The sequence below is a fragment of the Grammomys surdaster genome, unplaced genomic scaffold, assembly GCF_004785775.1.
Source record: "Grammomys surdaster isolate TR1022 unplaced genomic scaffold, NIH_TR_1.0 126198, whole genome shotgun sequence".
Taxonomy (NCBI): Eukaryota; Metazoa; Chordata; class Mammalia; order Rodentia; family Muridae; genus Grammomys; species Grammomys surdaster.
Window position 1 is genome coordinate 5,992,081 of NW_021621003.1, and position 14,530 is coordinate 6,006,610.

General features: G+C 46.9%; 1 protein-coding gene across 1 annotated transcript in view; it reads right to left on the reverse strand.

The window, feature by feature from the left end:
- Positions 1-6,446, reverse strand: part of Kcnk5 (potassium two pore domain channel subfamily K member 5) — a 44,345-nt gene extending 37,899 nt beyond the window's left edge. Inside the window, exon 1 of the mRNA XM_028758543.1 lies at positions 5,917-6,446. Coding sequence (XP_028614376.1) covers positions 5,917-6,102 — 186 coding nt within the window. The 5' untranslated portion in view covers positions 6,103-6,446. The remainder of the gene's footprint in view (positions 1-5,916) is intronic.
- Between the last annotated feature and the right edge of the window lie 8,084 nt (positions 6,447-14,530).

Below are 14,530 nucleotides of genomic sequence, written 5' to 3' on the forward strand. Positions count from 1 at the left end.
TGTGTGTGTGTGTGTGTGTGTGTGTGTGTGTGTGTGTGTGTGTGTGTTGTACATGAAACAAGCGTTTCATGGTATGACTTGGGCCCTGTTCTTACGCTAGTCATGTGGCTGCAGACACTCCAAATGTGTGAAAACCCAAATCACTTCAGACTCCATGAAGGGCTGAGCAGGGGCAGGGTGGAATGGTCACAGGCAGTCCTAGGGACTCAGCAAACGATGGGAGACCTCGTTGCCCCATGCTTCCTGATGGTTATCCACCTCACTTCTCTCTGGAGCATCCCTGCTTCACCCCAGTTCTGGCCTATCATCTTATGTCACCCCAATGTAAAGACTCTCCTAAGGGTTCTTTCTCAGAAGCTTAGATCTTCCGCACCCCAAACTTCCCTTCATTTCCCTTCCCTCCTGTACACCCCCACCCCCTCCCCCTAAACACAAACTCACAGAGCACAGAGACTGAGACCAATCTGATAGCAAACCGCCAAGTTCAAGATGAAAGCCTTTGGACCCAGGTCAGGGGCAGCCAAGCATGATGTCCAAAATCAAGGAACCGAGTTTCTTTTAGACACCAGACTATAAAGAGGGCAACACCCCAGGAAAATACTTAGAGGTGACAATCACTACCTCCTGCAGGCTACCTCCTAGAAACTTTCAACCTTTCAGTGCAAGCAAATTTCTTCCCTGGGATGGTTCTCCATGACTATGTAATCTAACCATGCTAATGGCTCCATTAAAACTCCCAAGAGAACTTAATAAAAATTCACTTTAACTGGTAAAACTCTTAACTGGTACAAGTTACCTAAGGCAGACTCTTTGAGGTACTATTGGTGCTTTCAGGGACTTTCTTGTTCGCTTGTTTTTTTCAGCCTTCAGCTTAACTGTAACTTAAGAAAAGCAGAGCCATTAGACATGGTTGTCCTTTCTAATGGCTAGGCCGAGTGGTGGGTGGTGGCGGACGCCTTTAGTCCCAGCACTTAGGAGACACAGGCAAGTCCATCTCCCAGTTCAGGCTAGCCTGATCTACAGAGTGAGTTCCAGCACAGCCAGAGTTACACAGGGAAACCCCGTTTCAAAGAAAAAGCAAGCAACAAAAGAAAGAAGGAAGGGAGGGAGGGAGGGAGGGAGGGAGGGAGGGAGGGAGGGAGAAAAAGAGAAAGGGAGGGAGTTGTCTTTCTACTTCTTCCTCTCAAAAAACAAATTTACCCACCTTCCAACTCTGCAGTTCTAGATTGTGAGAATTCACTCTGGGCTAAATGAAGGCTTATAAGACTTAGTGACTCTTCTACCAAAGGTGGGTGAGAAGACCAGTGAGCCTTACAGTGCCCACTGAGGTATTATTAACCCTCTTTTTCCCTGAACTGGGCTCAGAGAAGTTATTAAACAGTCCACAGTTTTGTTTTTCAAAAATTTGGGGGAGGATTGGTGTTAGAACAGTTGTCAGAATTTCAAAACTGGGATGTATTTAAGGGTTTAACCATGAAAGGGGGTATACATGAGCACTCTAGAATGTGGGAAGAAGCTTGGAGGGGGACATATAGTTCAGTGGGGAGCACTTGCTAACTCACAGGAGGCTTCCATTCCACTGCCAGAACAAACAATAAACAAAAAGCAAATTTTAGAGTGTGAGTGGGAAAGCAGTCATCAGGATCCAAGGGGTTTTCATAATGGGTCAGCCGCATCAGCTGTCCAAGGAAACCCAGGGCTCACTCTGGGGTCCCAGAGCAGAAAACAAGACCTGTTACTCTATCCCAGTCCCAGAAACCTGTGGGACATGGGATCCTATCAAGAAGCCTATTGACCCTTCTTAGGCTGAAGGGAGGACACCCCACAAAGTTAGGGCTCACTCTCTCTCCCCTAGTCCATTCTCCACTCTGACTTGAACTCCTGAGAGCCCTTCCTAGCTAGACTTGATCCCATATTAAGACAACTCTGTATGAATGCCTAACACCATCTACACCGTTTTTTTAACCTTCTCCCTAAAAGACTTAGATGAGTTGTCAGCCTGTCAATTCAACTCAGTCCTCAGCTTTGGGGGAAGGAGAAGAAAGAAAGACTTCCAAAACCAGCTGTGCAGGACTGAAGGGTGCACTAAAGCACAGCTTCAGTGACAGAGACAGTGCCGGGTCAGCCGGGCAGCCGGGCAGCCACACCAGAGAAGACTGTGTGCCTGTTCCAGGGAAAACAAAAAATAGAATTTCCCAGCAGTCCAAAGTCAAGCTGAACCAATTAACTCAGCTCACTTAAAGACAGCAATTCTCCTTCGGTGGGCTGCTTGGGGGACACCCCCAAGGCTGAAGCTGTCTGTTGTCCTTGTGGCCACTTTAACTTCCCTGGGTGTCAGTTGCCTTATCTTAATGCATGAGGTCACCATAAAGCACCTGAAACAAGCAGGTAAAAAGTACTTGGCAGGATGCCTTCCTCAGAGAGCACTCCATAAAACTCAATAAACGCTAGCAGTGAGAGCCTGCCTGCTGCTTCTATTCATACCTCTTTCCTGGAACCTTACCAAACTGCTCATTTTGCAGATGAGGACATTGAGGCTAAGGTAAGTTAACTGGTTTGATGAGGAAATGCCCCAGCCAGGGAGCAATAACAGCTTATGCCTCCCCACAGAATGAGGGTGATTTTAACCACAGTGCCCAATACAGTAGATGCACTATAAATGCTAATCTCACTTGCTATGTTTTTAAAAGGGGGAGGGAGGGGGAATAATTAAACAGTTAGGATAACCAGCCACCAAAAATCTGGTGATGCCAAACATCACCAGGTGATGTCTATAATCTCAGCTTCCAGGGGCTGAGGCAGCGTGCTTATGAGTTCAAAGGCAGCCTGCGCTACATACCAAGACCCTGCCTCAATCACTAAAATCAGCTGAGCATATGCATCTTTAATCCTAGAACTTGGGAGGCAGAAGCCTATGGATCTCTGTGAGTTCAAAGCCAGCCTGGTCTACACACGTAACCAATTCCTAGGCAAACAGAGCTACATAATGAGACCCTGATTCCACAAATAAACAAACAAATAAACAGATTCATTAAAAATAACTGAGATAAGAGCTAAAGATGTGACTTTATCAATGGATAGAGCGTTTGCCTAGCATACACAAATGCCCCGGTTCTATGCCCAGCACTGCATTCACAGTGAAGGTTGAAGGATCAGGAATTCAAGGTTGTCCTCAGCTACATAGTGAGTTACAGCCCAACCCGAGCTACTTGAGATTCCGCCTTTAAAAGAAAACAACTAGGCCCGGGCGGTGGTGGCACACGCCTTTAATCCCAGCACTTGGGAGGCAGAGGCAGGCGGATTTCTGAGTTCAAGGCCAGCCTGGTCTACAGAGTGAGTTCCAGGACAGCCAGGGCTACACAGAGAAACCCTGTCTCAAAAAAAAAAAAAACCTATTACAATAATAAGGTGCAGTTTTCTATTTGAGTGAGAGTTCAGATAGTTTTGAAGGCAGGGAGGACAGCCATGGGGTCCCTGGTTGATGGATGCAGAGCATTTGAAAGGCAGCCTGAGTGTGGCACAGCTCAACCACAGCATAAGCAGGGGAGGGAAGGGCTAGACTATGTCCCTTTTTTCTGCTTTGACTATAGAGCCCAGGGTTTGCAGTAGTAAACCCAACCCCCACCCAAACATAGCTACCCTCCCGCTCCCACCCCAGGAATTTTCAACTAAGGGGCTTTGTGATGACCAGGGCTAAAACCCAGAACCTCAGGTGGAAAATACCCAGGCAGCCAAATGAGAAGGAAGATTTTGGAGTTTTCATTTTTTCCTTAAACCAATTTCCTGAGGCCTGAGGCAGCGCCCCAAGTCACAGATCAGAAAGCCGAGAGAGGCAGATTTTTGCAGATTAAGCTGAGGCTGGCAAATGCTTTCATTGGTCCATTTTCATTTCTTGGGTTTTTCCTTTGAAAAGAGGGAATTTGCCCAGTTGACAAGGTTGTTCTTTTTTTACTGGGGAGGGCGTGTGTGACAGACTGACTGTCCTTGTTCATTCAAGCAAGCATCTGGAATCTTCTCCAAATCACATTGACCTGATGTTGCTCAAATTCTTTTTTCTAAAAGTTACCTGTCCACTTTGGGGGTGGAGGTACTGCTGACAGACAAGACCTTAAAATAAAGGGCATTTTGTGAAGGGCATTTTGCTTTTTCAAACACCCTACGGAAACTGCCTGGCCTGTAAAGCTACCACCCCACCAGATGCACCCGGCTGTGTAACCCCTGAACACCGCTCCCCCCCTTCCCTTGTGTTTTGAAGTTTATTTTCCCACATTTAGCCTTGAATTCTTTCCTTCCTTCCCCTGCCGTGGTGGAGGAGCAGTGGGGAGGGGAGACTTCGAAGGCAGCTGGAGCCTTATCATCCTCTCTGCCCCTCTTCTAAACAAAGCCCCCAGGGTGAACTACAGAAACTCTCCTCCAGAGATATTGTCAGGGCAACCACAAACTGACCACCTTCTTCCTCCTCAGCACATCCAGATGCAGCAGACAACCAGCAGCAGGTATGCGGATCTTTCCAGAGCCCCCATGGAAGAACAGCTAGACCTCCTCCAGAGTCTTTTGAAACTCACCTCCAGTATCACTATCATGTAATTCCCAACGCCCTAACCACTAAACATGAGGGACAGACCTACTCAAATGCAACAACACACCTAGTGGTGTAAACCGGTCCCACAGGCCTCCTGGGGACAATTCTCTGCAGAGCTCATGATCCCTCGGGCACCAAAAATGTCTCTGTGAATGTCCAGCTGAGATTAGGAGGTAGTATCAGTAAAATGTGTTTTCTCAGTTTTCAATGTTACAATAGCTCAGGGCAGAACAAGGATGAAGACAGGTTTGTTCCCATTCGACAAAACAGGTAACTGAGGCTGGAAAGTGAGAGACACGAGACAGGTGGAAAGAAGTGCGGGCTGGTGTCCATTAAATGTACCTGGTCAGATATATAATGATTTGGACAATACACCGCTGCTCCAGTGTAGTCTGACCGTTATTGATAGAAGGACAGGAACACGGGGGTGGATGGATGGTTGGGGCTCAGCCCTCAAGAAACAGAGAGGAACCTCTGACCCCAAGTTGGCTCAAGGTTCCAGTTGGTATGGTCAGCCAAGTTTACCATGGTGAGGTCAATGGTCTACTGGGTGTGTGCATTCTCAGATAAGAGACTCCACACGCCAACATCAGGAAAACTTCCCCTCACCCACACTATCCTCGCTCCCTAAAAGGGCACTACCTGGATTTGGGTGTTCGTTTGTTCAACCTGCTGCTTTAGCAAAGCCTAATTCCGAGTCCTTGAGGGATGTCTCAGCTTGGTAAGACTTCACAGAAGCCAGGGAGCGTCTAGAGCATTTCAGCCAGACCTTCCTTAGGACATGCCCGAGCCCTCTGCCCCACACAATGTGCAGCGACCGGCGGGTGTGTTTTCGCTCACAGCAGGTCTGGGGGCCCTCTGCTGTATTCAAGTTAAGAAAGGTCGAGCGGGTGCGGCAACGGCCCTGGAGCGGGAGGTGGAGACGCTAGGGGTGGCACCCGGCTCTGCTCCCGGACTCCGGGAGCGTCTCCAAGGAAAGATAAACTCCTTTATCCGCCCCACAGCCTCCCTCCAAAGAGGGAGGCACCCGCACACCCACACTGAGCCACCGCGGGGCCCAGTTCATCCTGGAGTCAACCCCAAATTCTCTCGGAACTTACTAGGTTCTGACCAAGTCTGCGCGCGTGGGGTAATCTCCTTGCCCCTAGACGAAAGACAGGTCTTTGCGACCTGACACCTGATGGGACGTTTTCTCCCGCCACTCCGGGACCTCTGGTTGGGACTGAGGGGGGGAGGGGTCGTCTGAAATTGAAGGAGGCAGTCTACCCTTCAACACCGCTATAGCCTCAACAGCTTCAGATGCATGTGGGGGATTCAAGCGACCGACGGCTCACCTGTAAGATCTTGTCCAAGCCCTCCTGACTCAGGCACGGAAACTCCTTGAGTAGATGCAGTTTCTGTGTGTAGTAGTTTTTCTTGGCCTCCTTCCAGTGTGGCTCCTCCAGCACTTCGAAGATCGCCGCCCCAATGGCCAGGTAGAATATGATGGCCGAGGTGAGTAAGGGACCCCGGTCCACCATGGCTCTGGAATGGCCACCTCCTGGAGAAAGAGTCCCCTAATTTCAGCAGCTCCGGGTTCACCCGTCCAGCAGCCCTGGACACAGCTGTTTGAATTTGGAGCTCCGCATGCGCAGTGCCCGGTACCCCCCGCGCGCCGCTCCCGGGACAGTTGCTTGGCCAAGTTGGCTCCCTGAGCGCGGGGAACTGCGAGGATCACGTTCACACAGGCCAGGGTGAGCGCACACCAAAAGGGGTTTGGAGGCCACCCCAATCTCTGGATCCTGAACGGTAGGGTGAAACTCAGGACCCACACCGGGAGACACGTGTGCCGCCTCTGTGCGCGCGACAGTACGCCCAGCGCGCCTCCGCACGGCTCTTTAAGCAGCGCTCAGCCCGCCCGCGCCAGACCCTGAAAGGGGTGGAGTTTAGCTCGGAACCCGCCCCTGGCCCCGCCCATCGCGCCTGAAGTCATTACACCAAGCACCCAGTTCTCCACACTCTAGGCCAAGGGTTGCGTGTCCCACCAGACTTCCACGACCCGCACTGTCGCGGAATTTGCAGTCTGCGGGACTCCAGTTGCTTATTAGAAATTGATATAATTAGCTAAAACGGCTGTGCACCTTACTGCTGAGGTCAGAAATACATTGCCAGTGTTACTATCACATCCAGATGTTTCCCCAACTATTCCTAGGGCTCACGCACTTACCTATCTGCCTCGAGTAAGGGGATTTGATCTGAATTAGGATTACTGGGAACTAATCCCAACCACAAATGGGTGAAGAACACATCCCAGGTCATCTGTGTTCTCGACTCATCTGAGAGAGACGACAGGCAGACACACCCACACTACAAGGACTTCTTTCTTACTCCCAAGCCTACTTAAAATTACAACACCACTTCCCCCTTACCCACTCCAGCTGGAATATCAACTGGAGAGAGTAGAAATGCTTTCTGCTCAATGATGCATCTATCCACACGCCTGCCAATAGCAATAAACACTCAGGACAGGTGTGGTGGTAGCATGTACATTTACTCCCAACAAGAGAGGGAGGTGAATATCTCTGTACATATGAGGCCAACCTTATCTACATAGAGAGCTCTAGGCCAGCCAGGCTACATAGTAAAACCTTCTCTCAAAAATGCCCCTCACAGCTGGGCAGTGGTGGCACATGCCTTTTATTCCAGCACTTGGGGAGGCAGAGGCAGGCAGATTTCTGAGTTCAAGCCCAGCCTGGTCTACAAAGTAAGTTCCAGGACAGCCAGGGCTAGACAGAGAAACCCTGTCTCAAAAAAAAACAAAAAAATAAAAATAAGAAATAAATAAGTACTTGATAATAAGTAGAAGATGCGAGTGAATCTGTCAGAACACATCTGGGTTACTTCTCACTTTGCTTGCCTTTCTGAGCATTTATAAACCCTGGGCAGACTACATGTTTTTGTATCATAATCAGAGTTTGTCATTGGATCCGCTTTCCAGGAAATAAGTGGAAGCCCTGACAGTCATTTGGGCAGCCTCCACTAGCTCAAGTCAAGGGCGCTGACTTGTATGCTGGAACCACAGACTGCCACCGGCCTCTGTGGAGGCAGATGCAACAGAGGCTAGAGTCCCTAGAATTGCCCCCTCCCCAGGGCCTTTTCCTTTTTTTTTTTTTTTTTTTTTTTGGTTTTTCGAGACAGGGTTTCTCTGTGTAGCCCTGGCTGTCCTGGAACTCACTCTGTAGACCAGGCTGGCCTCGAACTCAGAAATCCGCCTGTCTCTGCCTCCCAAGTGCTGGGATTAAAGGCGTGCACCACCACCGCCCGGCGCCTTTTCCTTTTGTGAGTGATTAATCTTCACAGGCCAAGAGTTGCAAGGAGGTTATCTGTGAATCTCCAAATGAATGACCACTGCTGACCAATCAGTCATTTAGATAGGGTCTCACTATGTACCTCCTATCCTGGAACTCACTATGAAGACCAAGCTGGCTTTGAACTCACAAAGATCCACCTACCTCTGCTTTCCAAGTGCTGGAATTAAAGATGTGGCCACCACCTCTACCCTTCAATCATCTTTTGTAGATCTAGTTTGAAGATTGTGAACACGCCCTGAGGGAGAAGTCTAAGCAGGAAACCAAGAAAACCCAGGTTTCCAGGGCAAGAGAGATGACTTGTCAGTTAAGAGACTGACAGCTATTACATAGGACAGAGTCTCAGTTTTTAGCACTCACACAGCAGTTCACAACAGCCTGTAACTCTAGTTCCAGGGTATCCAATGTCCTTTTCTGACCACTGTGAGCATACACACACACACACACACACACACACACACACACACACACCCCGAATAAGCAAATAAATAAATATTTTTAGGAGAAAACTCAGGCCTCATAACTTTGAGTCCCAGAGACCCACAGTGCCTGCTTCCTCAGGGTGCTTCCAGCCAAGGCTCGCCCTGGACCAGGCTTCAGGATGAGGCTTCTCCAGAGGCTTCAGTGCTCAGGAGCAGGCCCTGTATATTGCCTTCCCTAAAGAAATTTCTTTTCTCTGCCTTCCTCTAACACTCATCTCTCCAATATTCCTGATGTACTCTGAACCCCAGTCTCACAGCCTCCAACTGTCCCAAGTACGCCCAGATCTCTTTCCATGGCTGGAGCTCACCCTCCTTGTTATAAAGTTGGCAGAGGACACATGGGGTGTGAACACTTCAATCAACATGTGGAAAGCACAGGTTGGGAGGTCACCAGATTCTCCTGAAAATTCTCGACCATTTCACTTCCCTGGCAGTTGAGCTCTCTTCCTGGGAAGGAAGGGGGCCTCTTTTCTCTTGTTTCCACTTCATTGCCTCACAAAAACACTGCAGCATACACTCAGATGAATTTCGAATTTCTCTCTCTCTCTCTCTCTCTCTCTCTCTCTCTCTCTCTCTCTTTCTCTGAGTACATACATGCATGGAGGTCAGAGGTCAGCTTCAAGAATCATTCTTTAGGTACTCTCCATTTATTTTATTTATTTTTATTTATATGTCAGTGTGGGCCTTTGCTAATTTATGTGCAGCACGTTCGTGTGCAGCCCACGGAGGCTGGAAAGGGCACTGGATCCCCTGGAACAGGCAGTTGTAAACGTCTGTGGAGATGCTGGAACTGAACTCAGTTCCTCCACAGAAGCAGCCAGCACTCTCAACCTGGGAACCATCTTTCTAGGCCCCAGCTTCACTCTTTGAGACAGACTCTCGCTGACCTGAAGCTGGAGGATTAGGTTAGACTGGCTGGCCAACAGGCCCCAGAGATCATCCTCTCCAGACTCCTCAGCACTGGAATTCAACATCCCACCGCCTCCTGCTTCTCATTCAGACCTGTGACCTGGGCTTGAGCTCCGGGCCTTATGCTTATGTACAAGCCTTTCTCCAACTGAAATCTATTTCTCCAGCTCCATTATTCAAGATGTTTTTATTTTTAGTTTCTCTGTCCTTCTCTTCTGTGCTTTTGGCTCCTATTACTTTTTTCTTTCTGGCTCTCCCTGTGCTGTGTCCAAGATGCTGTCTGTCCATCTTCCTCTGTAGTGTCAACCCTGACCTTTCTGTATCCCTCCACACTCCTTTTCTTAGCTCTCTCTTCTCCTGCCTCTCCTCTCTTATTTGTCTCCCTCCAACTAGAATGTATCCCTTCTCTATTTTCCCTCTCCCTGGTCTCATATTTGAATCACTCTTTCCCCAGGAGATCAGGAGCAGACACAGCTGCATGAACATTGCTTACATGAACTGTGTCTATACTTTAAATGGTAAGGCACCCAGTAGGGGCTTTTGTCAATATCAACGTGTCTAAATAAAATGAGCCTCAAGAACAGGAAAAGGAGCCAGGCAGTGGTGGTGCACGACTTTAATCCCAGTGGTTGGGAGGCAGAGGCAGGCGGATTTCTGAGTTCGAGGCCAGCCTGGTCTACAGAGTGAGTTCCAGGACAGCCAGGGCTACACAGAGAAACCCTGTCTCGGAAAAAAAAATAATAATAAAGTATGTATTTTAAATTTTTGTTTAAGTTTTATTACTTTTTTTTTGTATATATATGTGTGTGTGTACATATACATGTATATATGTATGTATGTATGTATGTATGTATGTATGTATGTGTGTATGTATGTATGTGCAGACATGCTTGTTGCAGAGTTCAAGACCACCAGGAGAAGACCTTCAGACTCAATTTAGATTATAATTAGCCAAATTTATTAAAACTGCCTGCAGGGTCACATTCTCTAAGACAAATCAGAGATGTGCCATAAGAAGGGGCAAGGGATATGTTTTTAAAGGCAACAACTTTGAGTATCTGCAAAGGCAAGTTTCAGAAGCCAAAATCAGTAGTAGTGAGTCACACCATAACAAGCAGATGGTCACAGGCTGTACATTTCTGGGACAGCATCACGGAATCAGAGCTTCAGGGAACCTAAGTCAGAGATAAATGGCTGTTAGGTACCAAGATGGGTGAGTAACACAAAGTGGACTTTCTGTAGCCATCACATGCTAACTCTCTCAAGAGTTAGTTCTCTCTTCTCATCATGTAGATTCCAGAGACTGAACTCAGGTCTTTAGGCTTCGTACAAGCACTTTTATCAGCTGAACCATCTTTCTGGTCCCTACTAACTATACTGATGGTCATTTCAGAATACTGTCTCCTAAAAGGCAGTTTGGGGATTTTGAGAATAGAGTTGAGTTGACAGCAATCCTACCACAGGATGTGCCTATGTCCCTCTTGGGGGATTTGGAAGAGTGAGCAGCTTGTACAGCCCAAGGTCATGGCAGGCTCTGGCCACCAAAGAATCCACACCCAGTTTTGTTTCTTCCTCATTGCAAATAGGCAACTGGATTATCCTCTTGGTAAAACAAACACTAGATAATCCTTTCATTAGCGTCCTTCCCATGCCCCTTCACTTACACAACCTATTGGGGAGAACACACTATGGCCTGAAGACATCTGAAAACGCACTTACATCCCCGAGCCTGTGGAGCACCAGGATGAAGGATTGCAGTCCTGGGCAGTGGGATGGATCTGTAGCTTCCTATGGAAACTCAGTGTCTGCAGGGAGCTATGCCTAGCTGCAAGTCAATACTGGGGAAAGAACTATGGATCTAAACTAGAAGTGTAGATTTGCCGGGCGGTGGTGGCACATGCCTTTAATCCCAGCACTTGGGAGGCACAGGCAGGTGGATTTCTGAATTCAAGGCCAGCCTGGTCTACAGAGCGAGATCCAGGACAGCCAGGGCTACACAGAGAAACCCTGTCTCGAAAAAAAAACACACACACAAAAAAAAGAAAGAAAGAAAAAGAAAGAAAGAAGGAAAGAAAGGAAGAAAGAAAGAGAAATGTAGATTTTACTGAACACGTTGCCACTTCTACACCATTATGAAAAGAAAGAACCAACAAGGGCACTTGGGAAGCAGTAGAAGGTGAATGACCACAAGGTTGAGGTCACCCTTGTCTCTAGCAGTTCCCAGCTTCTCTGAGCTATAGAGATCCTGCCTTGTTTTGTTTTGTTTTTGTTTTGTTTTGTTTTGTTTTGTTTTGTTTTTTGAGACAGGGTTTCTCTGTATAGCCCTGGCTGTCCTGGAACTCACTCTGTAGACCAGGTTGGCCTCGAATTCAGAAATCCACCTGTCTCCGCCTCCCAAGTGCTGAGATTAAAGGCGTGCGCCACCACGCCCCCCCCCCTTTTTTTTTTTTTTTTTTTTTTTTTTTTTTTGAGATCCTGCCTTAAAGACAAACGAAACAGCCCGGAAACAGCCGGGCCGTGGTGGTGCACGCCTTTAATCCCAGCACTTGGGAGGCAGAAGCAGGCGGATTTCTGAGTTTGAGGCCAGCCTGGTCTACAGAGTGAGTTCCAGGACAGCCAGGACTATACAGAGAAACCCTGTCTCGAAAAACCAAAAAAAAAAAGACAAACGAAACAAAAGTAGGACCACACACGGGATGCAGTCCTATAATCTCACTACTGGGAAGTGAGGCAGGAGGATGGCAAGTTTGAGTCCAGCTTGGCTCTGTAGGGACATCTTGTCTCCAACAGTAACAACAACAAACAACATAGTAACAAAAATACTATGCACACATAATTATTACTCAGCTTTCAAAACAAGGAGATCCTGGCACTTACTACAATGTATTTGAACTTTGATAACTAACTCTGTATCAAGTGAAATAAGCAAATCAAAAAAAAAAATACTGCAGGATGTCATTCCTATGAAGTTTTTTGTTGTGTTTTGTTTTGTTGTTTGTTTTCAAAGTAGCCAAGCTCTTTGAAAGTAAAATGAACAGTAGTTGCCTGGGGCTGGGAAGATAGAAGGCAGACACAGCCACATGGTCAATATGAATGAGGGTAAGGCTTTCTTTTACAAGATGACAAAATTCTAAAGATCTAATGCTCTTGTGTGTCACAAAACACAGGCAAGCTGTTCTGGTGACAGTGGTACTTTTGTGTGTGTGTGTGTGTGTGTCTGTGTGTGTACATGTTCATGAACATACACCTGTGTTCATATGGACGCCAGAGGTCAACATGTGATGTCTTTCTCTACTGTTCTCTGCCATATTTTGAGACAAAGGCCTCTCATTGTCCTTCACCAACTAGACCAGACGGATCAGCAAGCTCCTGAGGATCTTCCTACACCCTCCTCCCACCTTGTCCTGTGCTTACAGCCACATGCCACTGTGCCCAGGGTTTTATGAAGATTCTGGTGATCTGAACGCAGGTCTTCATGTCTGAGCTGCAAGTGATTTTACCCATAGAGCCATCTCCCAAGCCCATGTTATATGTGTTTTATATCTGAAGACCTTCAAAGAAGAAGTGGAGGCTAGAGGGTTGGCTCAGTAGTTAAGAACACTGATCTTTCTTCCAAAGGACCCATGTTTGAATCCCAGCACCCGCATGGTTAATGACTCACAACCATCTCTAACTCCAATTCCAAGGAATCCAATGACCTCTTCTGACTTCTGTGGATACTGTGTGCATATGTTGCAAAAATACATATCCATATACATACAAAACATCCATACATTTAAAAATATGTTTGAAGAACTAACACCAATCCTCTTCAAACTATTTCATAAAATAGGAAAGGATGGAATGCTTCAAACTCTTTTTATGAAGCCATTATTACTCTGATACCAAAAACCAGAGAAAGATCAAACAAACAAACAAACAAACAAACAAAAAGTGAGAAGAAAATTATTGGCTAATTTCTCCAAAGAACAGAGAAGCAAAATTTCTCAACAAAGTACCTATGGAATGAATTCTAGAACACATCAAAGACATAGCTTAATATATGAAAATAAGTAAATGTGACCCACCACATAAGCAGACTCAAAGACAAGAACCACATGATCCTCATATTATGCCTCTCATGCCTTGTTCAGAAAAGGCCTTTGACAAAATGCACCATCCCTTCGTGATAAAGTCCTAAAGAATCCAGGGAAAGGGGAGGGGGACATACATCAACATAAAAAAGACAATAGGCAACAAGTCCACAGACAGCATCCTGCTAAAAGGAAAAACCTTAAAGCGTTTCCAATAAAACTGCGAGCAAGACAAGGATGTGCACTTTCTACATTCTTGGTCAATGACCACAACTTTTCAAGTGCCAGGAAGAATAGATGTTACAAGTTGAATGTAAGACACTGGAAGTTGCAAAAATCAGCCGGGCATCGAGAAGAATGGTGTGGCTAAGGGGAAATGATTAAATGACGTAAACGTTGCTTTGGGGGCTGGAGAGATGGCTCAGTGGTCAAGAGCACTGACAGCTCTCTCAGAGGTCCTGAGTTCAATTCCCAGCAACCACATGGTGGCTCGTAACCATCTGTAATGGGATTCAATGCCCTCTTCTGGTGTGTCTGAGAAAAACAACAGTGTACTCATATACATACAATAAATAAATCTTTTTTGTTTGTTTGTTTGTTTGTTTGTTTTCTTTTTTTTTGTTTTTTCGAGACAGGGTTTCTCTGTGTAGCCCTGGCTGTCCTGGAACTCACTCGGTAGACCAGGCTGGCCTCGAACTCAGAAATCCGCCTGCCTCTGCCTCCCAAGTGCTGGGATTAAAGGCGTGCGCCACCATTGCCAGGCATAAATTTTCTTTAAAAAACAAAAAACGTTGCCTTGGCAGGGTTTCTGCTACTCTTAGCAGTAAAACTGCATGCCCTTTGCTCTGAGAAGCAGTCAAACTATTACAGGATAACCAAGAGCCAAGCACCTACCCAGAAGGATTTGTACTTGAATATTTACCGTAGGTCTTCTCTGTCATTTCAAAGGATCCACCCCCCCTTTTAGTATGTATGTGTTCCACATACCTATGTATAAGTACATTCACATATGTGTTGGCATGTATATGTGTGCATGTGGGTGTGGAGGTCAGAGACTGACATTGGTTGTCTTCTAAATCGCTCTTCATTTTGATTATTGAGGCAAGGCCTCTCTACCTCTGAACCCAGAGCTTGGCA